This window comes from Hyla sarda, chromosome 1 (genome assembly GCF_029499605.1).
Source record: "Hyla sarda isolate aHylSar1 chromosome 1, aHylSar1.hap1, whole genome shotgun sequence".
Taxonomy (NCBI): Eukaryota; Metazoa; Chordata; class Amphibia; order Anura; family Hylidae; genus Hyla; species Hyla sarda.
Window position 1 is genome coordinate 297,168,114 of NC_079189.1, and position 25,677 is coordinate 297,193,790.

The following is a 25,677-nucleotide window of genomic DNA, read 5'->3' on the forward strand; positions in this document are numbered from 1 at the left end:
CGATCAGGATTATGTACTGCTTTAAGCACATCATGTTATATGTATTTGTGCAATGAGGAAGAGTGTGGCCAAGGAGATGAACACCCCACCCATATCTAGGTGTGCATAATAATTGAGCAGCTTCCTCAGACAAAATGGGCCAAAAAGAGATTTAAATAACTCTGGAAAGCCAAAAATTGTTAAAAAGACTTTCAGGGGGATGCAGCACTCTAAGCTATTGTGGTGTGATTACAGAACCATAAAACATTTGGTGGCACTGCAAAGTACCTGCAGTGGCCAGAAGTAAAAGGTGTTTAGTGCTCAATGTATTGATATTGGATGGAACAGTAATGTTCCACGCTGACTTGCCAGCAAGGTGAGATAAGTTGATATTATCAAATATAAACTAATTGGACCTTTTCGGTTTGAAGATGTACTCAAAATCAACTCCAAACCTACTGCCATTTTTTAGAAGACCCTTTCTCCAAGCAGTGTGACAGGAATAAGTCTGCATCTTTCAAGACCATGGTTTTCACATAGGACAATGTCCCATCACATGCATCGAAGTACCCCACTACATGATTAGTCATAAAAGGCAGTAAAACTGGAAAAAATTATGATATGGCCCCTTCCTCACTTGACTTGTGGGCCATTCTTAAACGGGAGATTTACAGTGAAGGAAAGCAGTACACCTATCTGAATTGTGTCTGGGAGGCTGTGATTGCTGCTGTGCAAAAACTTGATCATGAATAGATCAAGAAACTGACAGACGTTATAAATGGAAGGTTTATGACTTTTATTGAAATTAAGGGTTCACTTGTTAGCTGGTCAGCTGACATGTGATATACATTAACTGTTATGGCACAGTCCTTTACTTCTCTTTGCCACTAGCTTTTTATCTTGTTAGATGTATTTACACCAGGGGCAATAATGATTTCTTTATATTTAGCCGCGTTATTGCAGCCCCCAAGTGATCATTAACTTAGACCTACACTAATCATGCATAGTTGTGGTATATATTGTTCCATAGAAGTACCCATCTACAGCTGGCCACAGAAAAAAAAAACACCTTATTATTCACAGTTATTAACATTTATTGAAATATATTATTGTGGAGGGGCTATCAAACAAAAAGGGGGAGAGTCTTCCCCAGCAGTCCATTTGAGGCAGAAGCAGACAGAATCGTGATGTCAAGTCTACCTCTCAGTCGAGGCCCCAAAGAAACTGGGGAGCGTAGAAAAGGGGTTCAAGGCACTCCTATGGATGAAACATAAATTCAAGAAGTCCTCCTCCTGACTGCTGGCCTCCTTGAAGCTCTTGGTTTTCCCCCGTTCTCCCTGCTGTGGCTCCGGTTCTTTTTGAAGTTCCTTCTTCTTATCTTCCAGTCGGAGGCCATCTACTACAAGTTAGATGCCAGGAAGCAAGCCATCCAATAACCTTGGGTCCATAAAATTACATCCAAATGCTTCTCTATAGACATGTTAGCACCTTCTCCGGACAAGTTTGTCAACACAAGGTTGCTTCCTGTAGAGAAACAAGCGGTTTTAGAATATTATATTCTAGAGTACCTGGGCAAGGGTGCTTTGTAGGAGGTGCTGGCTGAGGATCATAGATCCGGGACCTACACTTTGGTGTTTCTAGTTCCGAAAGCTTCGGGGAACTTTCGCACAATTGTTGATCTGAAATTTTTCAATCGGTACATGAGGAAAGAGGGGTTTCGCATGGAAACTATTCGGTCAGGGGATGTTATGGCAACGCTGAACCTTAAAAGATGCGCACCTTCATGTCCCAATTAATTTTGGTTTTAGGAAGCATTTAAGGATTGCAGTCCTGGTCTCCAGGGTGCTCAGACACCTCCCAGTTGTTGCCCTGCTTTTTGGCATCTCTTCTGCCACACACACTTTAATCAAGATTGTGGTAGCTTTTGTGGCTGCTCTCATGCTTTAAGGGTTAACCATCACACTGTACCAGGATGAATGGCTTCTGAATCCTTTATCATTACCAGTCCTCACCCAACACCTTCACATAGGTTTCACCATCCACTGCATCAGCATCACTCCTACTGCAGAGAGAAAGAAGGTAAGAGCACAGTAGTGTTCCTTTGGGTTCCAAGGAGGGTAAATATACAGACACTCATGAAGATGCTGGGGCTCAGGACAGCAACCGCGGAAGCAGTTCCTTGGGCACCTCTGCCCCATTCAGATGAACGTCCTTTCCAAATGGGACTACACCCCAAATTCTATGCTTCCTGTCTTGTCAGTTTCGCATTTCTCTCAGGTGACTGTGGCAGCACAAGGATGGAGGGTTTGTGATCCAACTGGATTGGGTCATAATGACTACAGACGAGTCCCTAGTAGGCTGGGGTGCACATCTAGTAAGAATTCCAGTCCAGGGATCTTGGACTCTTCTTAAGCAGAAATTTTACTCCAATCTCTGCAAGATGCATGCAATTTGGCTTGCAGTTCTTCACTTCGCCCCTCAGGCGAAGGAAAAGCGGTGAGTCCAGTCAGACAACATAACGGCAGTACTCTACATAAACAAAGCAGGGAGATGGGAATGATCATGAATTGGGCAGAGTTGAATCTCACCCAAGGTTTTTCTCCCTGTATAGGGAGGACAATGCACAGTCAATTCTTAATCTGGTTGAAGAGTTCCTGGTTTACCCAACCCATTTAGATTAGTTGAGGGCAATGTTGGAAGCTTCCTACACAACAAACACTGGTGATGTGGGATGCTCCCCTCTGCTCAGATGTGCACTGGTTCAGCCTAACAGCCTGGAGGTTGTTTGGTCCCTTTCAGTTTTAGAAGGGCTATCAAGGTGTTCTTGAGAACCCTTTGACCTTCTAGGGCAGAATCTACTAAGAAGGCTTACTCCAGGATCATGAAGATCTTCAATACCTGGCACTCTAGCAAGGAGGTGGCATTTGCAGATCCATTTCACCCGCCTATCCTTCAGTCTCTTCAGGGTACGTTGGATAAAAGGTGGTGTTCTACTTTTAGGGTCCAGGATTTAGCTATCTCAGTCTGTATTCAAAGACCCATTTCTCAAGACCTTCTCAATAAGAGGTTCCTGAAAGAAGCAGAGAGATTTAAGCCTACAATTGTAAAGCCCATTCCAGAATGGGATAGGTCTGTGGTTCTTAAAGGAGAACTATCTCCTATCCACAGGATAGAGAATAAATTGCAGGGTCCAACCACAATCTCTGGGACGGGACCCAGCACTCAGTGAGGAGCGCATACTGCAGACGGCATGCACTTCATTCATTTCTATGGGAGCGCAGAAAAGACCTGACTACAGCACTCGGGTATCATCGGCGCTCCCATAGAAATGAATGGAGCGCTTGCCGTCTACCAGTAGACAACAAGTAGACTACTACCAGTAGCGGGGGCGATCCCAGCTGTCGGACCTTCCGCAATCAGCTACTTATCCCCTATCCTGTTAACCTTCGCTGCAGTACTCCTTTAAGGGGTTAGCATCTCCCCCCTTTGAACCCCTGAAGGAAGCAGAGTTCAGGCATCTCACCTGGACACTGACCTTTCTGCTGGCAGTATCACCTGCTAGGAGGATTTGGGAACTCCAGGCGTTTTCCACCTTAAAACCCTAGACCAAATTTCTTCAGGACAGAGTCCTTCAGAGGTTCATACATACCTTTGCTTCAGGAATCTAAGTCAAGGGATTTCTTTACCTGTCTTGCCTCCTCATCCTGTCTTTTCCGAAGAAAAAGATCTTCCCACCTTGGATGTTTTGAGATGCCTCTGAATCTGTGTGTATAGATCTGGAGACTTCAAGAAGGAAGAGAATTCAAACCTACCACCAGTAGCTGAATCAAGGAGACTATCAGGGAAACCTTTGTTGCACAGTCCTTGGATCCTCCAGACTTTGTTGGTCTCCCTTTTGCCTGGTCTGGTTGCCTAAATGGACAAAAAGGTAGCATACTTTTACAGGGCTCTTTCCTCAGGAAACCCAGTCTATAAACAAAATCTTAGAGAAAGCTAAGAGCACACGAAATAACAGAAATTTAGTAAACTAAACATGAAAAAGAAGGGTGCTTTAACGCAGAAGAATTCTGCATGATCTCAATGGGATTCTGCTGCACTGTTCACGCAGCAGAATTTCCATTCCAGATGTTTCTGCCACGGAAATTTCTATTTCGGTGTCCACAGAAAGAATAGACATGTCTTTTCTTTTGGCAGATTCCACAAGGAAATGCATTGCCATCTATGAGACAGCACATTTCCAAGCGGTCCTAACACCGGCATGTTCTGTTGGCACTGCGCTTTCAGTAAAATGTCTGCACGGATATCCCACCATGTTAACATAGTCTTAGAGGCCCAGACCAACTTTTTATACTTAACGAATTCTTCTAGTAGAGTTGGATAAAACAGAGGTTTGAGCTGCTAATTTAACTGCCTCAGCTGGGGAGTATATCAGATTATATGTAGCCATCTTAAGGGACAGAAGAGACTGTAGAATTTCTACTCTAAGGATTTTACCTGTCACCAAATTAAACTTTCAATATAGTGTTCCTTGTGTAATTAGCAGGCACTTTCCCATTAACTTGCTGTTAAAATTATCAGCATAAATATGTTTAAAATGTAATAGAAAAAACAACCACTAGGAGGCTCTGTTCTGTTCCCTGCCACAATTAATATAGTGAGTTTGGTCTCCTCCAGTCCTGGCAGGAGAGCAAACTCAGGAAGTGCTTCTCTGCACTGAGCTTGATTGACAGCTGCACAGAGCTTCGTTGAAAGCTACACAAAGCCTCACTGAAAGATGCAGTCTAAAGTCTTCTATTCATCACAGCACTGCAACGATGTGAGGGCAGAAGTGGTCCCCCAGCAGGCTTCAGGGATATCATGCCTGCTGGGAAATGCCCACTTCCTCCTGCTGGGAGATTGCACTGTGAGCAAGAAGAACGGTAAGGCACAGCTTTGTAAAACTTAAAAATTTGTTTTGAGAGTGGGAGTAGTTAGGGAACATAGACTGAGTTACTTTAGAAAAGTTTATGTGAATCTCTTTAAGATAAGGGGAATCCACAGGTCAAGGAGGTACATTTAGCCACTGGGATATAAACATTGAGAACTGTGTCCCAATCGGCTGCATCCTCAATGGGATAGTGCCTTTTTAGACCTTATAATAAAAAAACAGAGCAGGAAGCGCTCCCTAGTGTGATACCGTAAGATGTACAGGTGAGGCAGAATGTGAATGTGCGCTTACCAAGTCGGGTTGTATTGCGTCCAAGTACAACCATGGATAAGAGTGCTTGCAGTGTAAAGTTCCAGCAGCCGCTCCACCTTTCACAGATAACAGATCCAAACCAATTTCCTCCAAAATGGGCAGAGTCAAAGAGGCGCTTGAAACAGAGGCGAGAGTAAAACTTCTACTTTATTCCCATAATGCAACGCGTTTCGCGGGGGTTCCGCTTCATCAGGCCTGATGAAGCGAAACCCCCGCGAAACGCGTTGCATTATGGGAATAAAGTAGAAGTTTTACTCTCACCTCGGTTTCAAGCGCCTCTTTGACTCTGCCCATTTTGGAGGAAATTGGTTTGGATCTGTTTTTAGACCTTATGGAAGAAGACCGGCTATTTTTTTTTTTCCACTTTAGAATGTTTTCATTGGGGGCATTTCTCTCTATTTTTTTCCTCTGCACTTCGCCGGCTTATAACTCATGATCGCAAAAAACAGAGTTAAAAGACAGTTTTTTTTTTTATGACAGTAACACTTTAAAAGGCTTATAGTAAGCTATTTCGTAAGGAATTAAACAGACCTTCTAATTTTATTAAACTAAAGCTTAACCTACCTTAATACCTGCTCATAAGTCATTTAAAGGACATTAGAGGCTAGATCTCAAACTCAAAACCCCCACGGATTTACCAGACAAGAGTCCATCTGGAAAGACTGGTTACTTTGGATAAACTTGTGGGACCATCTATTATATGGGCTTGCATTAATTTGAATAAAGTGAAAACTCTAGCTGCTCTGCATCCTTCCCTATAGATAAATACAGATTGCCAGGGATACTGGGAAGGGGGGGGGGGTCCCTGGGGTTCACACCACATTTTCAGCCATACGGGACCGCATACGGCTGGGGGGGGCAGAAGCTAAAACCGGGCGCTCCTGTATGCCGCTCGTCTGTAATTCATTTCAATGAGCCGCCTGGAGTGAAACGCTGACTCCGGTAGGCTCAGTTTTGCCCCGTATGCGGTTTTCCCACCGGACCCAAAACCATGGTGGACCACGGATTTAGGGCTGGTGGAAAACCGCATACGGGGCAAAAATTAGCCAACCGGGACTCAGCGTTTCACTCTGGTCTGCTCATTGAAGTGAATTACATATGGGCGGCATACGGGAGCACCCGGTTTTAGCTCCCCCCCCCAGCCGTATGTGGTCCCGTATGTCTGAAAGATCAGATCCCCATTCCCAGACAATTTTTAAACTGTACTTGTATAAAATATGCGGGAGGCACTCACCACGGGAATTTGTTTTTGCACGATTCAATAAAAATCCTTTTTGCACAATGAAAATCGGGCCAGCGTGGCTGCAAAGCGTCCATGCTGGCCCGATTTTAACAGTTGTTTTTGCGCAATGTAATAAAGAAGATCCTTTATGCAAATTCCTGTGGAGAGTACCTCCTGCATCATTTATACAAGTATGGACTTTATAAACTACTTCTGTTGGGATTGAGCACCTTAGTCGGGATTTGTCTGGATATATATCGTTCCCTGTTACTGGCTACTGTGGCTTTGTATATCAGTGGGTGCTGTTAACTTTCTACTGTATTAATTTTTAAACTGTGATTTTGCTCAAATGCAGAAAAATTACAGTCTGTGACATTTGGAATAAGGACGTCTGACATGGTTTTATGCTGCCTGTGGTTTGGGCAGCATGAGACTGATGACCAGTTCCCCTGTCAAACTTTTACTGCATGATAGAGGGGTCTTAGCCCCTTAACAACAATGGATGTAAATGTACGTCATGGTGTGGTGATACTTAACGCAGCAGCCAGGTACCCACTGGTAATGGCGGATACCTGTGATACAACGGATGTCCGCCATTAACCCCTCAGATGCTGTGATCAATACAGATCACGGCATCTGCGGCAGTGCGGTACTTTAAATGGATAATCTGATTGCCCATAGCACTGCTGCGGGGATCTGATCATCTAAAATGGCGGACGGAGCTCCCCTCACCTGCCTCCGTCCGTCTTCTGGGGTCTTCGGCTCTGGTCTGAGATCGAGCAGAAGATCACCGATAACACTGATCATTGCTATGCCCTATGCATAGCACTGAACAGTATTAGCAATCAAATGATTGATATAAACAGTCCTCTAAAGGGACTATTAAAGTGTTAAAAAAATTAGAAAATGTAAAAAACAATTAGAAAAATCCCCTCCCCCCAATAAAAATGTTAATCATCTGGTTTTCCCATTTTACCCCCCCAAAAAGAGTAAAAATAAACCTATTTGGTATCGCTGCGTGCATAAAAGTCTGAACCATCAAAATATATTGTTAATTAACCCATACGGTGAACAGCATAAATGTAAAAAAAAAAAAAAGTTTAAAAATTGCTGCTTATATTTGAGATAATATATATATATATATATATATATATATATATATATATATATATATATATATATATATATATATATATATATAATTTTTTTTTTTTTTTTAAATAAGAGTAAAATATAAGCAAAAGTGGTACAGATAAAAACTACAGCTCATGGCACAAAAAAAAAAAATTAGCCCTCATACCGCCCCATATACAGAAAAATTTGAAAGTTATAGGTGGTCAAAATAGGGCTATTTCAAACATCCAAATTTTGTTAAAAATAGTTGAGATTTTTTTTAAATCAGTACAATAATAAAGCATATAACATGGGTATCATTTTAATCGTATTGACTAGAGATGAGCGAACTTAAAGTAAATTCGATTCATCACGAACTTCTCGGCTCGGCAGTTGATGACTTTTCCTGCATAAATTAGTTCAGCTTTCAGGTGCTCCGGTGGGCTGGAAAAGGTGGATGAAGTCCTAGGAAAGAGTCTCCTAGGACTGTATCCACCTTTTCCAGCCCACGGGAGCACCTGAAAGCTGAACTAATTTATGCAGGAAAAGTCATCAACTGCCGAGCCGAGAAGTTCGTGACGAATCGGATTTACTGTAAGTTCGCTCATCTCTAGTATTGACCCACAGAATAAAGAACACCTCATTTTTACCAAAATCAAGCCCTCCTATAGGTCTGTGGATGGAAATATTTAAAAAAAAGTTTTAGAAGGCAAGGAGAAGGAGAAAAAAAAACAAAAAAGCAAAAATAAAATGGGCCTGGTCCTTAGGGGGTTAAAAGGCATTCTTTTTGGTGTAAAAAGTTTTAATAAAATGTGTCTAAAATGCAATGCTTATGTGTATTACACTGTATGTACTGACAACTGTCCATGTGGCTTTTACCGATTGTTCATTTTATAGCAATAACAGCAGTTATTTCATGAAACATTTAGTGCACAGCATATTTTTATCGGAACGTCGACCCTAGAATGTTTTTTGTGTCTATAAAACAGATAACCGTTTCCTTTAGGAAAAACAAGAATTTCTAGGAGTTTTTATGGGAAAATCCGGAATTATTTCCCAAAGGTTGTAGAAGCAGAGGAAAAAGCCCCAACTGTTTATTTTTAAATGACTACATGTTATACTAGTGTATACTATAAGGCTCATGTTACAGTGTTTTTGGAAAAATGCCACTGCAGGATTAGATGCAAAGCCAAAAGTGTGTGTGTGTGTAATATATATATATATATTTTCCTTTTATATTTTCCATTTCTTCTTATAAATTCACCCCTAATGTTGGCTTAAAAAAAAAAAAAAAAGCTGTTTCACACTTCAGAACTGCTTCCTTCCACTATGATAAACTACTGATTGTAGTGAATTATTATCAGAAAAGGTTCTCCAGATCAGATTTTTGTACCATATACAGTGATCCCTCGACTTATGATGGCCCCGACATATGATCATTTCAACATATGATGGCCTCTCAGAGCCCATCGTATGTTGAAGGCAGCCTCGACATATGATGCTGCTGTGTGTTGGGGCCATCGTACAAACAGCTATCTGACAGCGCTGACAACTTCAGCAACTGACACATAGTTGTTTAATGTGCCCCGTTCTGCCTCCTGTTACTCACATGCTGTCCTACTAACTCACGCAGGCTTCCACTGTGAGCTCCGTGTAAGCCCCGCCCCCCAGTGCAGCCATAGCCAATAGCCTGCAGCATCTTGCTGCAGGCATCCAATAAGCTGCTGGCTGCCCTCCCCTTCCTTTCCTATAGAGCTGTAGTCGGCAGGATGGTAATGGAGGACATTCTGTCCCCCCTGAAGGTATTTAAAGAACTGTACAGTACTGTATGCGATGTCACACATCACATATACACACTATACACCCCATACATCAATGTTTCCCTATCAGTGTGCCTCCAGCTGTTGCAAAACTATAACTCCCAGCATGCCCAGACAGTCAATGGCTGTACATGCATGCTGGGAGTTGTAGTTGTGCAACAGCTGGAGGCACCCTGGTTTGTTAAACACTCCCCATACACTCCCCATACAATGGTCATCCCAGAACCAATTAGCAGTTTCCCATAGAGATATGTATTCAACATACAATGGTTCCGAGGCCCCAGAACCAATTACCATTTTTACATAGACATATGTACTCGACATATGATGGTTTCAACATATGATGGTTCTCCTGGAACCAATTAATATCATATGTTGAGGGACCACTGTACCGTGAAAGTTTTTAGTCTAGATTTCCTTTTTGTTCACCTGAAAAAACACCAGAAAAACTGCCACTGATTTTCTCAGCATTTTGCACATTGTTCTGGCATTTTTACCTTCATGTGGAAATTGCAGTTTTAGCTTCTTTGGCAATTTTTCTCTGAGGCGTTTAGCTAAATTTTGTAGGATAACACGAAAGAGCGATGTAGTCTGAATGCAGGAATAATTAGGAAATTAAATACTTAATTTTTTTTCAAAATGTTTTTGGGAGATTTTGAATATTAGAAGTTTTTTTTTGAGCCGGCAGGGAATTGAAAGAGCCAAGTTGCCGAGAGCAAGAAAAGAAGGTGTAAGATTCTGTCTTTTATTTTATACTTTTCTAGTAAAATATGTTTTAGTTCTAAATATTGTTAGGTGACAAATTTCTTTCTAGCTTTTTTTTTTTATTATTAACAGTTCTAATATGTCTCATGTGTTAACGTTTACATGATATTTCAGCTCATTTTTCAAATCTGCCGCTTTAGAGACAATTGAAAAAAATCTAGGTCAGATGGATGCTAATTGATTTTAGAATGTTGAGGGACTTTTGGTTAACCACAAGACTGTAAATCAATCCGCATCCTTCCTTTTATGGCGTTACCAACTGACTTTTTACTTGCCAGGAGCCAGATGAGCCATATTTGAAAAATGTCCTGTAAAACAGCAAGATAATGAGAATAAACCAGATTCCACATATTAGAACCAACTGTATGAAAAAAAAATATATATATTTTTTATATATATATATAATATATATATAATATATATATAATATATATATAATATATATATAATATATATATAATATATATATAATATATATATAATATATATATATAATATATATATATATATATATATATATATATATATATATATATATATATATATATATATATATATCTCTATCAATTTTTCCAAATTCTTGACACATATTTAACTATAAATAGCTAAATAAAACCCTTTTAAGTGGCCAAGTGCAATGCTCTGCTGAAAATGTAGTATTTCAGTGTGTAACCATCCAGGGATTATCTTTTTAAACGGTCTACCTTATTTGCTGTAATTGTCTATACTATGCTTAAATGGTCCTGCGGTAGTATTTAATTACAATACTGTTGTGTCTCTGTGTCACCATTTGTAAGGCAGCGCAATACTCTGCAGTAGCGCCGGACATACAATTTAGCAATCTGTACTGTACTGCCTTGCTCCTGTATGTTGGAAATTTTCCTAGGCTGATGTATTGTGTAATAGAGGAATCTCTACAATACATGAGCCTAAGGAAGTACAGTACACATTGCTAAATTGTATGTCCGACGCTATTGCAGAGTATTGCGCTGCCTTACAAATGGTGACAGAGACACAACTGTATTGTAATTAAATATTAGTGCAGGACCATTTAAGTATAGTATAGAAAATTACAGCAAATAAGGTAGACCGTTTAGAAAGATAATCCCTGGATGTTTACACTCGAAAATACTATGGGGGAGATTTATCAAAACCTGTCCAGAGGAAAAGTTGACCAGTTGCCCATAGCAACCAATCAGATCGCTTTCATTTTGCAGAGGCGTTGTCAAAAATATAAGGAGGGATCTGATTGGTTGCTATGGGCAACTAGGCAACTTTTCCTCTGGACAGGTTTTGATAAATCTCCCCTTATATTTTCAGCAGAGCATTGCACTTTGCCACTTAAAATGCTTCTATTTAGCTATTAATAGTAAAAGATATATTAATAATAAGTTTGACAGCTGACAAATCTGTTTCCGGATTATTATACTTTTTTTAAATACAGTTCAAATATGCAGAATCTGCTAGAATAAGAATAATCTAGAAATACATTTGTCACCTAACAATATTTATAATTAAAACATCTTTTAGTAGAGAAGTATTAACCCCTTAAGGACGCAGGACGTAAATGTACGTCCTGGTGAGGTGGTACTTAACGCACCAGGACGTACATTTACGTCCTAAGCATAACCGCGGGCATCGGAGCGATTCCCGTGTCATGCGCGGCTGATCCCGGCTGCTGATCGCAGCCAGGGACCCGCCGGCAATGGCCGACGCCCGCGATCTTGCGGGCGTCCGCCATTAACCCCTCAGGTGCCGGGATCAATACAGATCCCGGCATCTGCGGCAGTTCGCGATTAAAATGAACGATCGGATCGCCCGCAGCGCTGCTGCGGGGATCCGATCATTCATAACGCCGCACGGAGGTCCCCTCTCCTTCCTCCGTGCGGCTCCCGGCGTCTCCTGCTCTGGTCTGTGATCGAGCAGACCAGAGCAGGAGATGACCGATAATACTGATCTGTTCTATGTCCTATACATAGAACAGATCAGTATTAGCAATCATGGTATTGCTATGAATAGTCCCCTATGGGGACTATTCAAGTGTAAAAAAAAATGTTAAAAAATGTAAAAGTAAAAAAAAAGTGAAAAATCCCATCCCCCAATAAAAAAGTAAAACGTCCGTTTTTTCCTATTTTACCCCCAAAAAGCGTAAAAAACATTTTTTATAGACATATTTGGTATCGCCGCATGCGTAAATGTCCGAACTATTAAAATAAAATGTTAATGATCCCGTACGGTGAACGGCGTGAACGAAAAAAAATTAAAAAATTCAAAAATTCCTACTTTTTTAATACATTTTATTAAAAAAAAATTATAAAAAATGTATTAAAAGTTTTTTATATGCAAATGTGGTATCAAAAAAAAGTACAGATCATGGCGCAAAAAATGAGCCCCCATACCGCCGCTTATACGGAAAAATAAAAAAGTTATAGGTCATCAAAATAAAGGGATTATAAACGTACTAATTTGGTTAAAAAGTTTGTGATTTTTTTTAAGCGCAACAATAATATAAAAGTATATAATAATGGGTATCATTTTAATCGTATTGACCCTCAGAATAAAGAACACACGTCATTTTTACCATAAATTGTACGGCGTGAAAACAAAACCTTCCAAAATTAGCAAAATTGCGTTTTTCGTTTTAATTTCCCCACAAAAAGTGTTTTTTGGTTGCGCCATACATTTTATGATATAATGAGTGATGTCATTACAAAGGACAACTGGTCGCGCAAAAAACAAGCCCTCATACTAGTCTGTGGATGAAAATACAAAAGAGTTATGATTTTTAGAAGGCGAGGAGGAAAAAATGAAAACGTAAAAATTAAATTGTCTGAGTCCTTAAGGCCAAAATGGGCTGAGTCCTTAAGGGGTTAAAGGGGTACTCCAGTGAAAACCTTTTTTCTTTTAAATCAACTGGTGGCAGAAAGTTAAACATATTTGTAAATTACTTCTATTAAAAAATCTTAATCCTTCCAGTACTTATTAGCTGCTGAATGTTCCAAAAAGAAAGGAATTTACTCTGTAGCACTGATGACATCACGAGCACAGTGCTCTCTGCTGACATCTCTGTCCATTTTAGCAACCATGCATAGCAGATGCATAGCAGATGCAAAGCAGATGCAAAGCAGATGCAAAGCAGATGCAAAGCAGATGCAAAGCAGATGCAAAGCAGATGCAAAGCAGATGCAAAGCAGATGCAAAGCAGATGCAAAGCAGATGCATAGCAGATGCATACTAAGGGCAGCATGGTGGCTCAGTGGTTAGCACTGCTGCCTTGCAGTGCTGTGGACTTGGGTTCAAATCCCACCAAGGACAACAATAAATAAAGCGTTATTATTATTATAATAATGTCAGCAGAGAGAACTGTGCTCGTGATGTCATCAGAGAGGATTCCAAAAAGAAAATAATTTCCTCTGTAGTATTCAGCAGCTGATAAGTATAGGAAGGATTAAGATTTTTTAATAGAAGTAATTTACAAATATGTTTAACTTTCTGCCACCAGTTGATTTAAAAGAAAAAAGGTTTTCACCGGAGTACCCCTTTAAATAAATAAAAAAAAAAGACAGAATCATATCCCTCTTTTCTTGCTACCGGCAGCTCTGCTCTTTCAATTCTCTGCCCTCTCCAAAAAAAATAAAAAAACCTTGTCATCTTTAAAATCCCCAAAAATGTTGTTCATTAAAAAAAATGTTTTGTTTCCTACAAATTCCAGCATCGCTAATGCACCATCTTTTAATTTTATATGTTACCCTATGAAGCTAATATCTGGCTGCAGCGTAGTAGAAACCAATCATTAGTTGTTTTTTTTTTACCTTGCTAACTACCACTTTTGGCATTCATTACTTTTCTTCTCCAAACCTTAGGATTTTAAGAACAAGAACAAAAGTTTGTTTGGGAAAGAAAAAAAATATTTAATATTCTGCATATAGGAAGAGGCTGGTCTGTCAGATCTCTTCATCCAACCCAGTCCCCACGGGGGCTGAACTGTGGCACAGGAAAACAAATTGGAAAGCAGGGTTTGAACAAAAACTAAAAACATTGAAGACAACAGAATATACAAAAAATGGAAATTGTGTACCCTTTTTCAGTCACCTATAGTGAAAATTAAAAAACATAAAAAATTTATAACTTTTGCCAACATTGTTTAGGTTCTTCTTCTGTGATTAGGCCTAAAGGCAGAACGTCTGGTAGTCCTACTCTTCTGGTAGTCCTACTCTTCTTGGATTTGGCAAGAGACTGAGATTTCATAGCTTCTCATTCAGCCAATGCCTGTTGAAACATTTTACATGACACTGCCAACTTTCTGCAGATCAACGCATAACTGATAAACTATTCCATTATACTTTTCCTGGCCATGCGCTTCTGCTTTACAGCCAGATCCACCATCCATCCCGGTCATCAAGATGTAGTGGCACATTTGTAACATCATTTCCTTACTCTAATAAAAGGACATTGTCAGAGTTTCCACTGTCATTTGGTCCTTGCTTCCTCTGCTGTTGTAGTTACAGTTTCCGCCATAATCTTGGAGCAATCCAGGATATTGACAGTCTTCTTGATTTGACACCAAAAAATGTTACTGGGTCATACTCTATCATCAAGAAGTGGTTCCTTGCCCTCAGGGAGGTGGGCAGGAGGTAGAAGTGCATGGCTCTGAGCACCATTGCTGTGCTTTTTATGAGCACCAGAGCGCAGTGTAAGGCTGGTGTGCTCAGGGATGAAGAGTGCCACAAGCAAGGACAACAATACAGAGCAAGCCCCAAACAGAAAAGGTGGACCTGGGATTATACTTCTCTGTGGAGAGAAAACAAAAAAAAAAGTGTCATGCAAAAAAGACCTGTTTAAATCAAGTTTTTCTGTTAAACATATTTAAGAATTTATGGTGATATTTTTCACATTTTCCATTTAGCTATCTATATTGTAAACTATTCCTGAAATCTTGCAGTTACCATTCTAGCCACAAAGCCTAAAACTAAGCGGACACTTCCTGTTTTGTACAGATGCTTCCCAGTAATGCCTTACATCTCAGCTCAGATAGTAGTATAGTGAAAGATGACACCAATATGTAGATCCACCACTGATCAGAGTAGAGCTCAGCATCCCCTCTCCCAGTAGAAAGGTCACAGAGAATGCCCAGTAACATCTTCAATTCATCTGAATGAGATAAGACCTGTCTATTTTTATCTAGGGTATATTGGTCCTGCAGTAAAGTATATCTCTAAGTGCTGTTAAGAACTGCACAGGCAAGATGGCAGCCCCTAGAATATTGTACAGAGAATAAAATAAAACAATTACTACTATAAAATAATAAATAGTTTAGAAAGAAAAAAAAGCAACTGCCTTCACCTAAGAAAATAAGGTTTTAAAGAATTTAGGTAGCCAATATATTCATTATTATTATCTAAATGACAGTCCAGGTTATGTCTGCTTTATAAAATAATCTGTCACCAGCATCATCCACGCTTATCTGCTGGTACAAGGAAATAGTGTGGTTGATGCGGATTTCTGTTTACCTTTTTCCCGTTGTGGCCCCGTTCCCATGTTATTCCTGCAAATCCTTATGTGCAAATGAAGTGCTTTGGTGCACTGGGGGTGTTCACAGCCTCTTAAAAGGAGTACTCTAGTGCAGAGTATTCCAGCTCCGTCCTGCCCGGGGTGCAAAAAAAATGAAAATGAACCATCTCTCACCTTCCTGGGTTCCCGCGGAGCGCCACTACAGCTGATTGGTCGTCCGGTCCATCTTCATACTTCCGTGTGTAACAAAGTGTCACATGGCGCTCAGCCTATCGCCGGCCGCCGCGATGTTCTGCCTCGGCCGGCGATAGGCTGAGCACCATGTGACGCTTCGTTCACACGGAAGTATGAAGGAGATGGACCGGAGGACCGATCAGCTGTAGTGGCGCTCCGCGGGAACCCAGGAAGGTGAGAGATGGTTCATTTTCATTTTTTTTTGCACCCCGGGCAGGACGGAGCTGGAATACTCTGCACCAGAGTACTCCTTTAAAGTACTCTTTTGCCTACCTGACACCCATGATCATCACCATCACAGGTACTTGGGGCAAATCCTCTTCTGCAAGGTCCTTCAGTCACTTTCTCTTCTATCCCGCACTGCCAAGCTCCACCGCCACATGTACTTGTCACATGATTGTTACATCATTACAGGTCCTGCACCTCAAGCATGTAGCAGGATACTAAGAAGGTGCTGGTTAGGCAGTCACCTGCTCTGTGACATGAGTGGGTAGATTTAGAGTTACACGTTACCTATATAGAATAGAGCTCAGGCCCATGAATCTATATGAAGGGGGTGTTGAACAGGGCCAAGCCAGGCGAGCAGAAGAGGACACCAAAGCACTCATCTGCAAATCTGGATTTTCAGCCACAACAAGGAACAGGGCCAGGTTAGTGCAGGTGACACTGGTGACAGATTTTCTTTAACAATTCATATATATGTATAGCCTTATTCTTCTGAATCCTGAACCTCCTTTATCTTTATGTGCTGCATACTTTTAAGGATGCTGCAACAGTGGTCATTGTTTCTCTAAGCCAAAAGTAGGCTACTAGGATACTATGCATAGTATGCAGCAGCTTCAACTTACCTCATCAGAAGGGTTTGCCATATTGAGTCTCAAGACCTTGTCAGAGGGCTCCTCCTCAGTAATTTCATTCAACTCCACGTGAAACAAATAAAAGACAAAACCGTATAAAGCAGGTCCAAGTCCATTACATAAGCCACGAATCCCAGTTACCATTCCTTGTACAACACCTACAACAGAGGAGCAATATTTACTTACAAGTTTTTGCATGTATGCCAAAAGCCATTCAAGGTATGTCTGGTTTATTACTTTTAGAAATTTCAATTCAAAACAAGCCAAAGCTGTATAACTCACCTTGCTGGTCTGGATCTGCATTGCGAGACACCACTGCACTGATAGCAGGGAAGGTAATACTTGACATTGCAGCTACCGCACCAGCAGCCCACATCATCCTAGCAGAGAGCAAAATGTAAACCCTTAAATAGGAAAACAGCAGGATCACTTACTAACCTGAATATACAAAGCTCTTACTGGGTTCCAATACATTCAGCTATTCTTTAGATAGCTTCCTCATTGCTAATATGTTAATTTTCAGTTCTGCGCAATGGAGGTTGGCTCCTTCGCTTTCAAGCAAGCCGTTTTTCTATTCCCTAGGTCCTGATCTCTTAGTCATCAACAAGAATAAGAGTAACTCTCATAAGTCAGCTTATGCAAAATGAGAGAACGGGACCCAGGGGATGGGAAACAGCTTTCTGCCTCCATTGCGCAGAACTGAAAATCACCTGATTGTCAAAGAAACACTTTTACCTTGTGGGAATTGTCCAAAGTAGTATTATATAATGATGCAAGTGTGTATGTACATAAATACACAAGTGCTCATTCTCCACTTATGGTGTTCTCTTGCTAGTTTTAGGTAGGTCACATGGCACACCCAATACACTAACATAGTATACTGAGTGTGGCACATAAGAGTGTTACTTAGCCTGGTTCCCTTTCAGAAGCAAAGCAGTGAACAATGGAAGAAAAATGAAGTTATGGAGGATGATAAGTCCACAAGGATTTAGAGAGCACCACAGGGTAATGTATACCTTTCATTTTGTTTCATTTAAGCCACAATTACCTTCATGGTAATATTTAATGTTTTACATGACTAGATAAAACTTCCACTTACCACTGTTGAGAACCAAAGCCATACCAAGCCAGCTGCAATATCTGGAAACCAAGACCCAGTAGTATAGTGTTTTTATTGCCAATTGACCTCATAAGAACTCCCAAAACAACAGTCTGCAGGAAAAGGAGCAAAGGCAATTACAACATAATCTGTCCCAAAAACACAAAACTAGCAACTTTCACAGACACACGACACATTTTTACCCAGACATAGGTTTTCCCTTTATGTATATGTCGTTGCTCTATATATATATTTTGCAGGATCATACTCGTCATGCATATGGCTTCTTTTGCATAAATTTATGTATTTGCAGTCCTTCCATGTTGAGTGCAGGTACCTAGGCTTTGGCCCCTGCAACATACACTCTTGTGAATGCCACTTGCTGATGGGGGAGCTAGGTTACCGTTGAGGTGGTAAGTTAAACAAATGTTTTGAGTACTTTATTATGGCTTTAGGTATATCATTTTTCCAGATGCCTATGATCACTTACAATGAGAACAATTTCAGTGGCCCTACATGTATGGTCTTTTGAAGACCTAAACCTTGGCACCTTTAAAACTTTGGACATAAGACTACATGTTTGTTACTGAGTATGCTGTTGATGTTTTGGTAGCTGTTGCAGCTATTTTGAAACCATTACTTTTATGTTGCACTCAATTCTTTGCATTTATTTTTGCACTTGGATCTATAAACTTACAGTATGTCTCATACAGGGTTCAGGTTCTGGGTGGTAATAGGACTACATACACCATGACTTATCTTATACCATGTATGTTTTTTAGGTGATTTTTGACAATCTGGTCTGTGTCTATTGTTTGGCTATGTATCAATAAAATTAACTCAAAGGCCTAGATTTATCAGTCTGTGAAACTGCAGAAATGTATCCATAACAACAAGAGTTATTAAGATATAAAAGCTGAACTGGGATTGGTTGTTATGGGCAAACCACACCAGTTTTCGTCATGGACAGATTTCTAAATCCAGGCTTATGTCCAGTAATTTTTGAATGCACTCTATTTGCACATTTTTTAACCACCTTTTTGTGTCACTCACCTGAGCCAAGATTGACAAAATTCCAACAACTCCAATAAATGTAGCCACGGTTTCTGATGTAAAGCCTATCACCTGTATAATTGAGAAGAGTTAATATTGTGATCCATAATCTCCAAGTACATTACAAGATGTGTTACTGGCATGAGAACATGTAACAAGGAAATCCTATTATTTAAATGCAGAAAGTGTGACATTTATCTGATACCCAACTTAAACCTAAAATTAAACAGTTAGGAAATATTTTCATGATCATAAGACGGGTCACTTACAGTCATGGCCGTAAATGTTTTGCTATACACGTTTATTCCCTTTGTGTGTATTGGAACTAAACCAAAAAAGGAAGGAAAAAAAAACAAAAAACAAAAAAAGCTCATTGGACATAATATCACACCAAACTCCAAAAATGGTCAGGACAAAATTATTGGCACCCTTTCAAAATTGTGGAAAAATAAGACTGTTTCAAGCATGTGATGCTCCTTTAACTCATTTGGGGCAAGTAACAGGTGTAGGCAATATAAAAATCACACCTGAAAGCAGATAAAAAGGAAAGTCTTTGCATTGTGTGTCTGTGTGCCACACTAAGCATTGACAACAGAAATAGGAGACTTGACATACATACATTAGCAAGAAGTTTGCAACCCATGGCACTGTAGCTCATCTCCCTGGGCATGGATGGAAGAGAACAATTGATGAGAGGTGTCAATGCAGGATAGTCTGAATGGTGGAGAAGCAGCCCCAAACAAGTTCCAAATATATTCAAGCTGTCCTGCAGGCTCAGAGAGCATCAGTGTCAGCACAAACTGTCGAAATTTAAATGAAATGAAACGCTATGGCAGGAGACCCAGGAGGACCACACTGCTGACACAGACAAAGGAAGACTACATTTTGCCAAATTGAACTTTAGTAAGCCAAAATCCTTCTGGGAAAATTTCTTGTGGAAAGATGAGACCAAGATAGAGCTTTTTGATAAAGCACATCATTCTACTGTTTACCGAAAACAGAATGAGGCCTACAAAAAAAGAACACAGTACCTACAGTGAAATATTGTGGAGACTCAATGATTTTTTTTTTGGGGTTGTTTTGCTGCCTCTGGCACGGGGTGCCTTGAATATGTGCAAGGCATCATGAAATCTGAGGATTAGCAATGGATTTTGGGTCGCACTGTACAGCTCTTGGGTCTTCCAGCGGGACAATGACCCCAAACATATGTAAAAAAAAAAACCCCAGAAATGGATGGCAACAAAGCGCTGGAGAGTTCTAAAGTGGCCAGCAATGAGTCCAGATCTAAATCCAATTGAACACCTGTGGAGAGATCTTAAAATTGCTGTTGGGAAAAGGCGCTCTTCCAATAAGAGAGACCTGGAGCAGTTTGCAAAGGAAGAGTGGTCCAACATTCCGGCAGAGAGGTGTAAGAAGCTTATTGATGGTTATAGGAAGCGACTGATTTCAGTTATTTTTTCCAAAGGATGTGCAACCAAATATTAAGTTAAGGGTGCCAGTAATTTTGTCCAGCCCATCTTTTTGGAGTTTGGTGTGACATGTGTTATATGTCCAATTTGCTTTTTTCCCCTCCTTTTTAGTTTAGTTCAGATACAAACAAAGGGAATAAACATGTGTATAGCAAAACATGTGTTACTGCAATCCTTTTCTGTGAGAAAAATTTCAGGGGGTGCCAACATTTACTGCCATGACTGTATATCTTGTATTTCTCTTACCTGACGCAGGTAAAGAAAAAAGCTTGAGTACTGTCCAGCTTCAGGGAGGTAGGACAGAAACACTGTTATACAGATGAGGAGGATGGTGGAGTCCTGGCCAACTTTCCGTAAGGACTGTAAAATAGGATAGAAACTTTTATAAACAAAACAAATATTTCAGAAACCATTTTAAGAAAACCTGCAAGTCTAAAAAATTTAAATTATTAAAAAAAAATGGGAAGGATTACCTCATCACTAGTTGGAAACGCTTTTGGTGGGATTCCTATTGATCTGCCCTATTTTCACACTGAGGCAGGCCACCTCTTCAACTAAAGCTGGCCACATAAGATAGCTGTTGGCTCAGAGCTATCTCTCCCGATTCCCAGCATGCAAGAGAATGCTTGGCTGTGCATGTGTTCTGGTTAGATGAGAGAAAGCAGCTTCCCATCAGCTAGCAAGATATCTCTCAGAGAACAAAAGTATTGGCAAAACCTGTTATTTCATAGGCTGGCTGACAATCATGTATGGTGGCTTTCAAACTCGCCTCCAATGGCAGAAGTTGGAAACTATAAGGAATCGGGCATGTTTGCTTTTTATCTGCCATTTCTCTCTCTTCCTAAACATCTGCCTTGGGGGAAGAGTTGGGAGGCAACCATACCGCTAAAAACCAGCAGACTCGGTCAGCACATATCTAATGCACATATCTAATGCGTCAGGCCAGCTTTAGCCTAGTCACTGATCCCAGATGTGCCATACAAGTGGAATTAAAGGGTTACTCCGCTCCCCAGCATCCGGAACATTAAGTTCCTAACGCTGTGTGCGGGCTTCCGTGTGCACGCCCACCCCTTTGTGACATTACGGCCTGCCCCTTCAATGAAAGTCTATGGGAAGGGGGCACGACGGCTGTCACGCCCCCTCCCATAGACTTGCATTGAGGGGGGCGGGATGTGACGTCATGAGGGGGCGGGCGTGAACACGGAAGCTCGCACACAGCGTTAGGAACTCAATGTTCTGGACGCTGGGGAGCGGAGTAACCCTTTAATAAGGAGCCACACAAATATTTACCTTACTACTCAAATAATCTTCCTGACTGTGTAAGCTTTTAGGATCTGAATCAATGTGCCTGTTTTTCCTTGTTAGTTTTTTGGTTGTAAAACATAAAACTTTAAAAATAAAAAAACAGTCTTCCCTTCCCTATACAAGCTCAAAAAAATTCCAATGGACATGTAAATACAGTGCAATGCCATACATCAGCAAGCTAGTTTACAAGAACTGGCCAATGGAATAATGGGCTATAAGTTGTGGTAATTCCCGCACTTGGGGATATTGTTGCCAATGCTACAATGATCCATCACATGTAGCCAATGTAAGATCCAGGAATGATAAGTATGTTTATCCTCTTCTATTCCCAACATTTAACATCCTTTTCAGTTTTCCCCTTATAACAGCACACATCAATAACAAAGCAAGTGAAAACCTTAGTTTACACCATTAAACAAGCTTTAGCCTCCCATCAACTAACAGAATAGCAGGAAGTATAATCATAACAATCACATCCTCTTGTGTATATAATTTTTATCTGACATCTTAAATCACCCAAGATGTCAAATCACATCAACTTTCTATTGTTAAATAGAAAGTGGAATGTTTCATTACATGATGTTCCCCTTAAAGGCTATAGATGCCAGGCATCCCCTCACTTCTTGTAACCGTCCATGTTTGACCTTCTTATAAAAAGGGAATGTGTCAAAAAAAATTACCCATTGTTTAAATCCAGTTTTCATATTATCCATATTTTTAAAAGATTTTTGTGATCTATATTATATATATATAAATAACTCAAAGTGTGTGTGTGTGTGTGTGTGTGTGTGTGTGTGTATATATATGTGTGTGTGTGTATGTTCCACAAAAACTTCCAAACGGCTAAAGATATTAACATGAAACTTGGTACACATGTTACTTATATGTCAACAACAAACATAGGATAGGTGATTTAAAAGGAAATCTGTCATCAGAATCACCCGCACTAAACCTGTTACACAGGCTTGTAGTGTGGATGATCCTGATTAAAACGCTTCTTACCTGGTTAAAAAATGGTTCAGCGCTTCTTAAGATATCTATATTTTTAGTTTTCTGTTATTCCCTGGCTTGGGACTCAGTGGGAGGTGTTATCATCTGGGACTCGGCCACACGTCATTCTAGCTGGGCGGAGCGGCCGCCCGGCTCATGAATATTCATGAACGTATCCTCCTGGTCTAATTCTTCTTTCTCGGTCTGGTGAGGAGGGCCGCGCATGCACCGTGTTCCGTACACCCGGAAGCGGCGTTCTCCCCCCCGTCTTCACTTAAGCTGCAGCCCTATACAAGTAATAAGACGGGCTGCATAAGTGAAAAGCCGGGGGTGGGAGGAAGGGAGGGACGGAGGGTGTATTTATTCACAAACAGACCGAGAAAGAAGAATTTTTGTTTAAAGTCCCATGCAAATCAATGGGAAATGTATGTTCCCACATAACTTCCGTACGGCTGGAGATATTTCAATACCTGGTGCACATATTACGGGTCGGGACAGGAGGACGGCACAGGAGGACTGGACAGGATATGACAACAATATATGGGGATGGGATATGAAGTCAAAAGCTTCCTCCTCTGTTGATTTTCCTCCTCAGCAAGGATTAGGAAGGAAAAACCGGGCAACGCCGGGTACTCAGCTAGTTATTACTAATTCTTCTTTTTTACTATCTATATTTTGCAATCTTAAAATGTTGCAGTTTCTATTCTGGCCACTAGGTCTAAAACTAAGCTGAGGCTTTCTGTTCTGTACAGATCATTTCCCAGTAATGTCTTCTCAGAGCAGACAAGAAGTACAGTGAAAGTGATCACGAGTACAGAGATCACACTGGATTCACCACCATTTACAGTAGAGATTAGCTAGTTTTCCCAAGCACAGTCCTCAAGTACCTGCAACAGGTCATGATTTGAGGACATCCCATACAGAGAACTCTTGTGGTTATGCCCAATGCACTGTCCACAATGATATCACCTGTGAAAGGCTAAGGAGATCCTGATAACATGACCTGTTTGGGGTACTTTAGGACTGTGCTTGGGAAGCACTGCTGTAGAATGACCTCTGATGTTCAGTGAAGTCCTGAATTCCTCTGAATAGGACAGCTTCAGTCTATTTTCTTTATAGTAAAAAAAAAAAAAAACTAAAACACAAAAACACCAACACTTAGTATGAAATAAGTAAAAAAAAATAAAAAAGTTTATCCAGACAAATGTATGCCATAATATATCATAGCAAATTATGAGTACTTTGTCCAACCGCCATCATTGCTATACTGTCAAAGAAAAGATTCCCATTCTTTCTAGCATGCCTCTTACATATAGGGTACGTTAGAAACTTAAACTTGTCTAAAGCACCCATGTACAGAAACTAAATGTAGGTAACTAGACAAGTAACATGTGTATATAACAAACAGGGATATTGATTCATTCATTTTTGGCTACATGTAAAAGGTGTCTACAGTCATGGCCGAAAATGTTGGCACCCTGAAATTTTTCAAGAAAATGAAGTATTTCTCACAGAAAAGGATTGCAGTAACACATGTTTTGCTATACACATGTTTATTCCCTTTGTATGTATTGGAACTAAACCAAAAAAGGGGGAGGGAAAAAAAAGCAAATTGGACATTATGTCACACCAAATTCCCAAAATGGTCTGGACAAAATTATTGGCACCCTTAACTTATTTTTTCCAAAGGGTGTGCAACCAAATATTAACTGAAATCAGTCGCTTCCTATAACCATTAATAAGCTTCTTACACCTCTCAGCCGGAATGTTTTACCACTCTTCCTTTTAAAACTGCTCCAGGTCTCTTATCGGAAGGGCGCCTTTTCCCAACAGCAATTTTAAGATCTCTCCACAGGTGTTCAATGGGATTTAGATCTGGACTCATTGCTGGACACTTCAGAACTCTCCAGCGCTTTGTTGCCATTTATTTCTGGGTGCTTTTTGACAAATTTTTGGGGTCATTGTTCTGCTGGAAGACCCAAGATCTTGGAGGCAAACCCAGCTTTCTGACACTGTCCTGTACAGGGTGACCCAAAATCCATTGGCAATCCTCAGATTTCATGATGCCTTGCACACATTCAAGGCACCCAGTGCCAGAGGCAGCAAAACAACCCCAAAACATCATTGAACCTCCCCCATATTTCACTGTAGATACTTTGTTCTTTTCTTTGTAGGCCTCATTCCTTTTTCAGTAAACAGTAGAATGATGTGTATTATCTCAAAGACCAAAAAAGCACACCCAGCACCACAGCGCTACACATCCACACATTCAAGATCAGCTCGGGATATCAGACCCAGGTGTGTAATACTGGCAATGGCAGTGTTGTGCTACATGCCAAGGAAACCACAGCGAATATTATAACTTCACACAAGGAGGACAAAGGAGGAAGCGGAGCGCTCACCGTTCCGGTTGCAGGCAGACCAGGTTCAGGAAACAGCAGACCACATAGGTCCAAGCAGGGAGGCGTCAGATAGATCAGGCCTGACGAAGCACCTAGGGGCGTGATACAGTCCATGGCCTGATGTCTGAGCTCCCCCCGGATCCATCTGCTGCCTCCCTGCTTGGACCGATGTGGTCTGCAGTTTCCTGAACCTGGTCTACCTGCAACCGGAACGGTGAGCGCTCAGCTTCCTTTGTTCTCTTTGTGTGAAGTAGAATGATGTGCTTTACCAAAAAGCTCTATCTTGGTCTCATCTGTCCACAAGACATTTTCCCAGAAGGATTTAGGCAAAATGTAGTCTTGCTTTTTTAAGTCCCTTTGTCAGCAGTGGGGTCCTCCTGGGTCTCCTGCCATAGCGTTTCATTTCATTTAAATGTTGACTTATAATTCACGCTGACACTGATGCTCCCTGAGCTTGCAGGACAGCGTTAATATCTTTGGAACTTGTTTGGGGCTGCTTCTTCACCATCCAGACTATCCTGCGTTGACACCTTTCATCAATTATTCTCTTCCGTCCATGCCCAGGGAGATGAGCTACAGTGCCATGGGTTGCAAACTTCTTGATAATGTAGCGCACTGT

General features: G+C 40.7%; 1 protein-coding gene across 2 annotated transcripts in view; it reads right to left on the reverse strand.

Moving 5' to 3' along the window:
* Positions 1–14,002: 14,002 nt before the first annotated feature.
* Positions 14,003–25,677, reverse strand: part of LOC130268460 (hippocampus abundant transcript 1 protein-like) — a 34,888-nt gene continuing 23,213 nt past the window's right edge. The window contains exons 7-12 of one of the 2 annotated variants that reach the window (XM_056518031.1): positions 20,608–20,721; positions 18,893–18,964; positions 17,840–17,952; positions 17,023–17,120; positions 16,732–16,898; positions 14,003–14,929 (exon numbers count right to left, since the gene is read on the reverse strand). In XM_056518031.1, coding sequence (XP_056374006.1) covers positions 14,720–14,929; positions 16,732–16,898; positions 17,023–17,120; positions 17,840–17,952; positions 18,893–18,964; positions 20,608–20,721 — 774 coding nt within the window. In that variant the 3' untranslated portion in view covers positions 14,003–14,719. The remainder of the gene's footprint in view (positions 14,930–16,731; positions 16,899–17,022; positions 17,121–17,839; positions 17,953–18,892; positions 18,965–20,607; positions 20,722–25,677) is intronic. The other variant, XM_056518030.1, reaches the window with a different exon arrangement.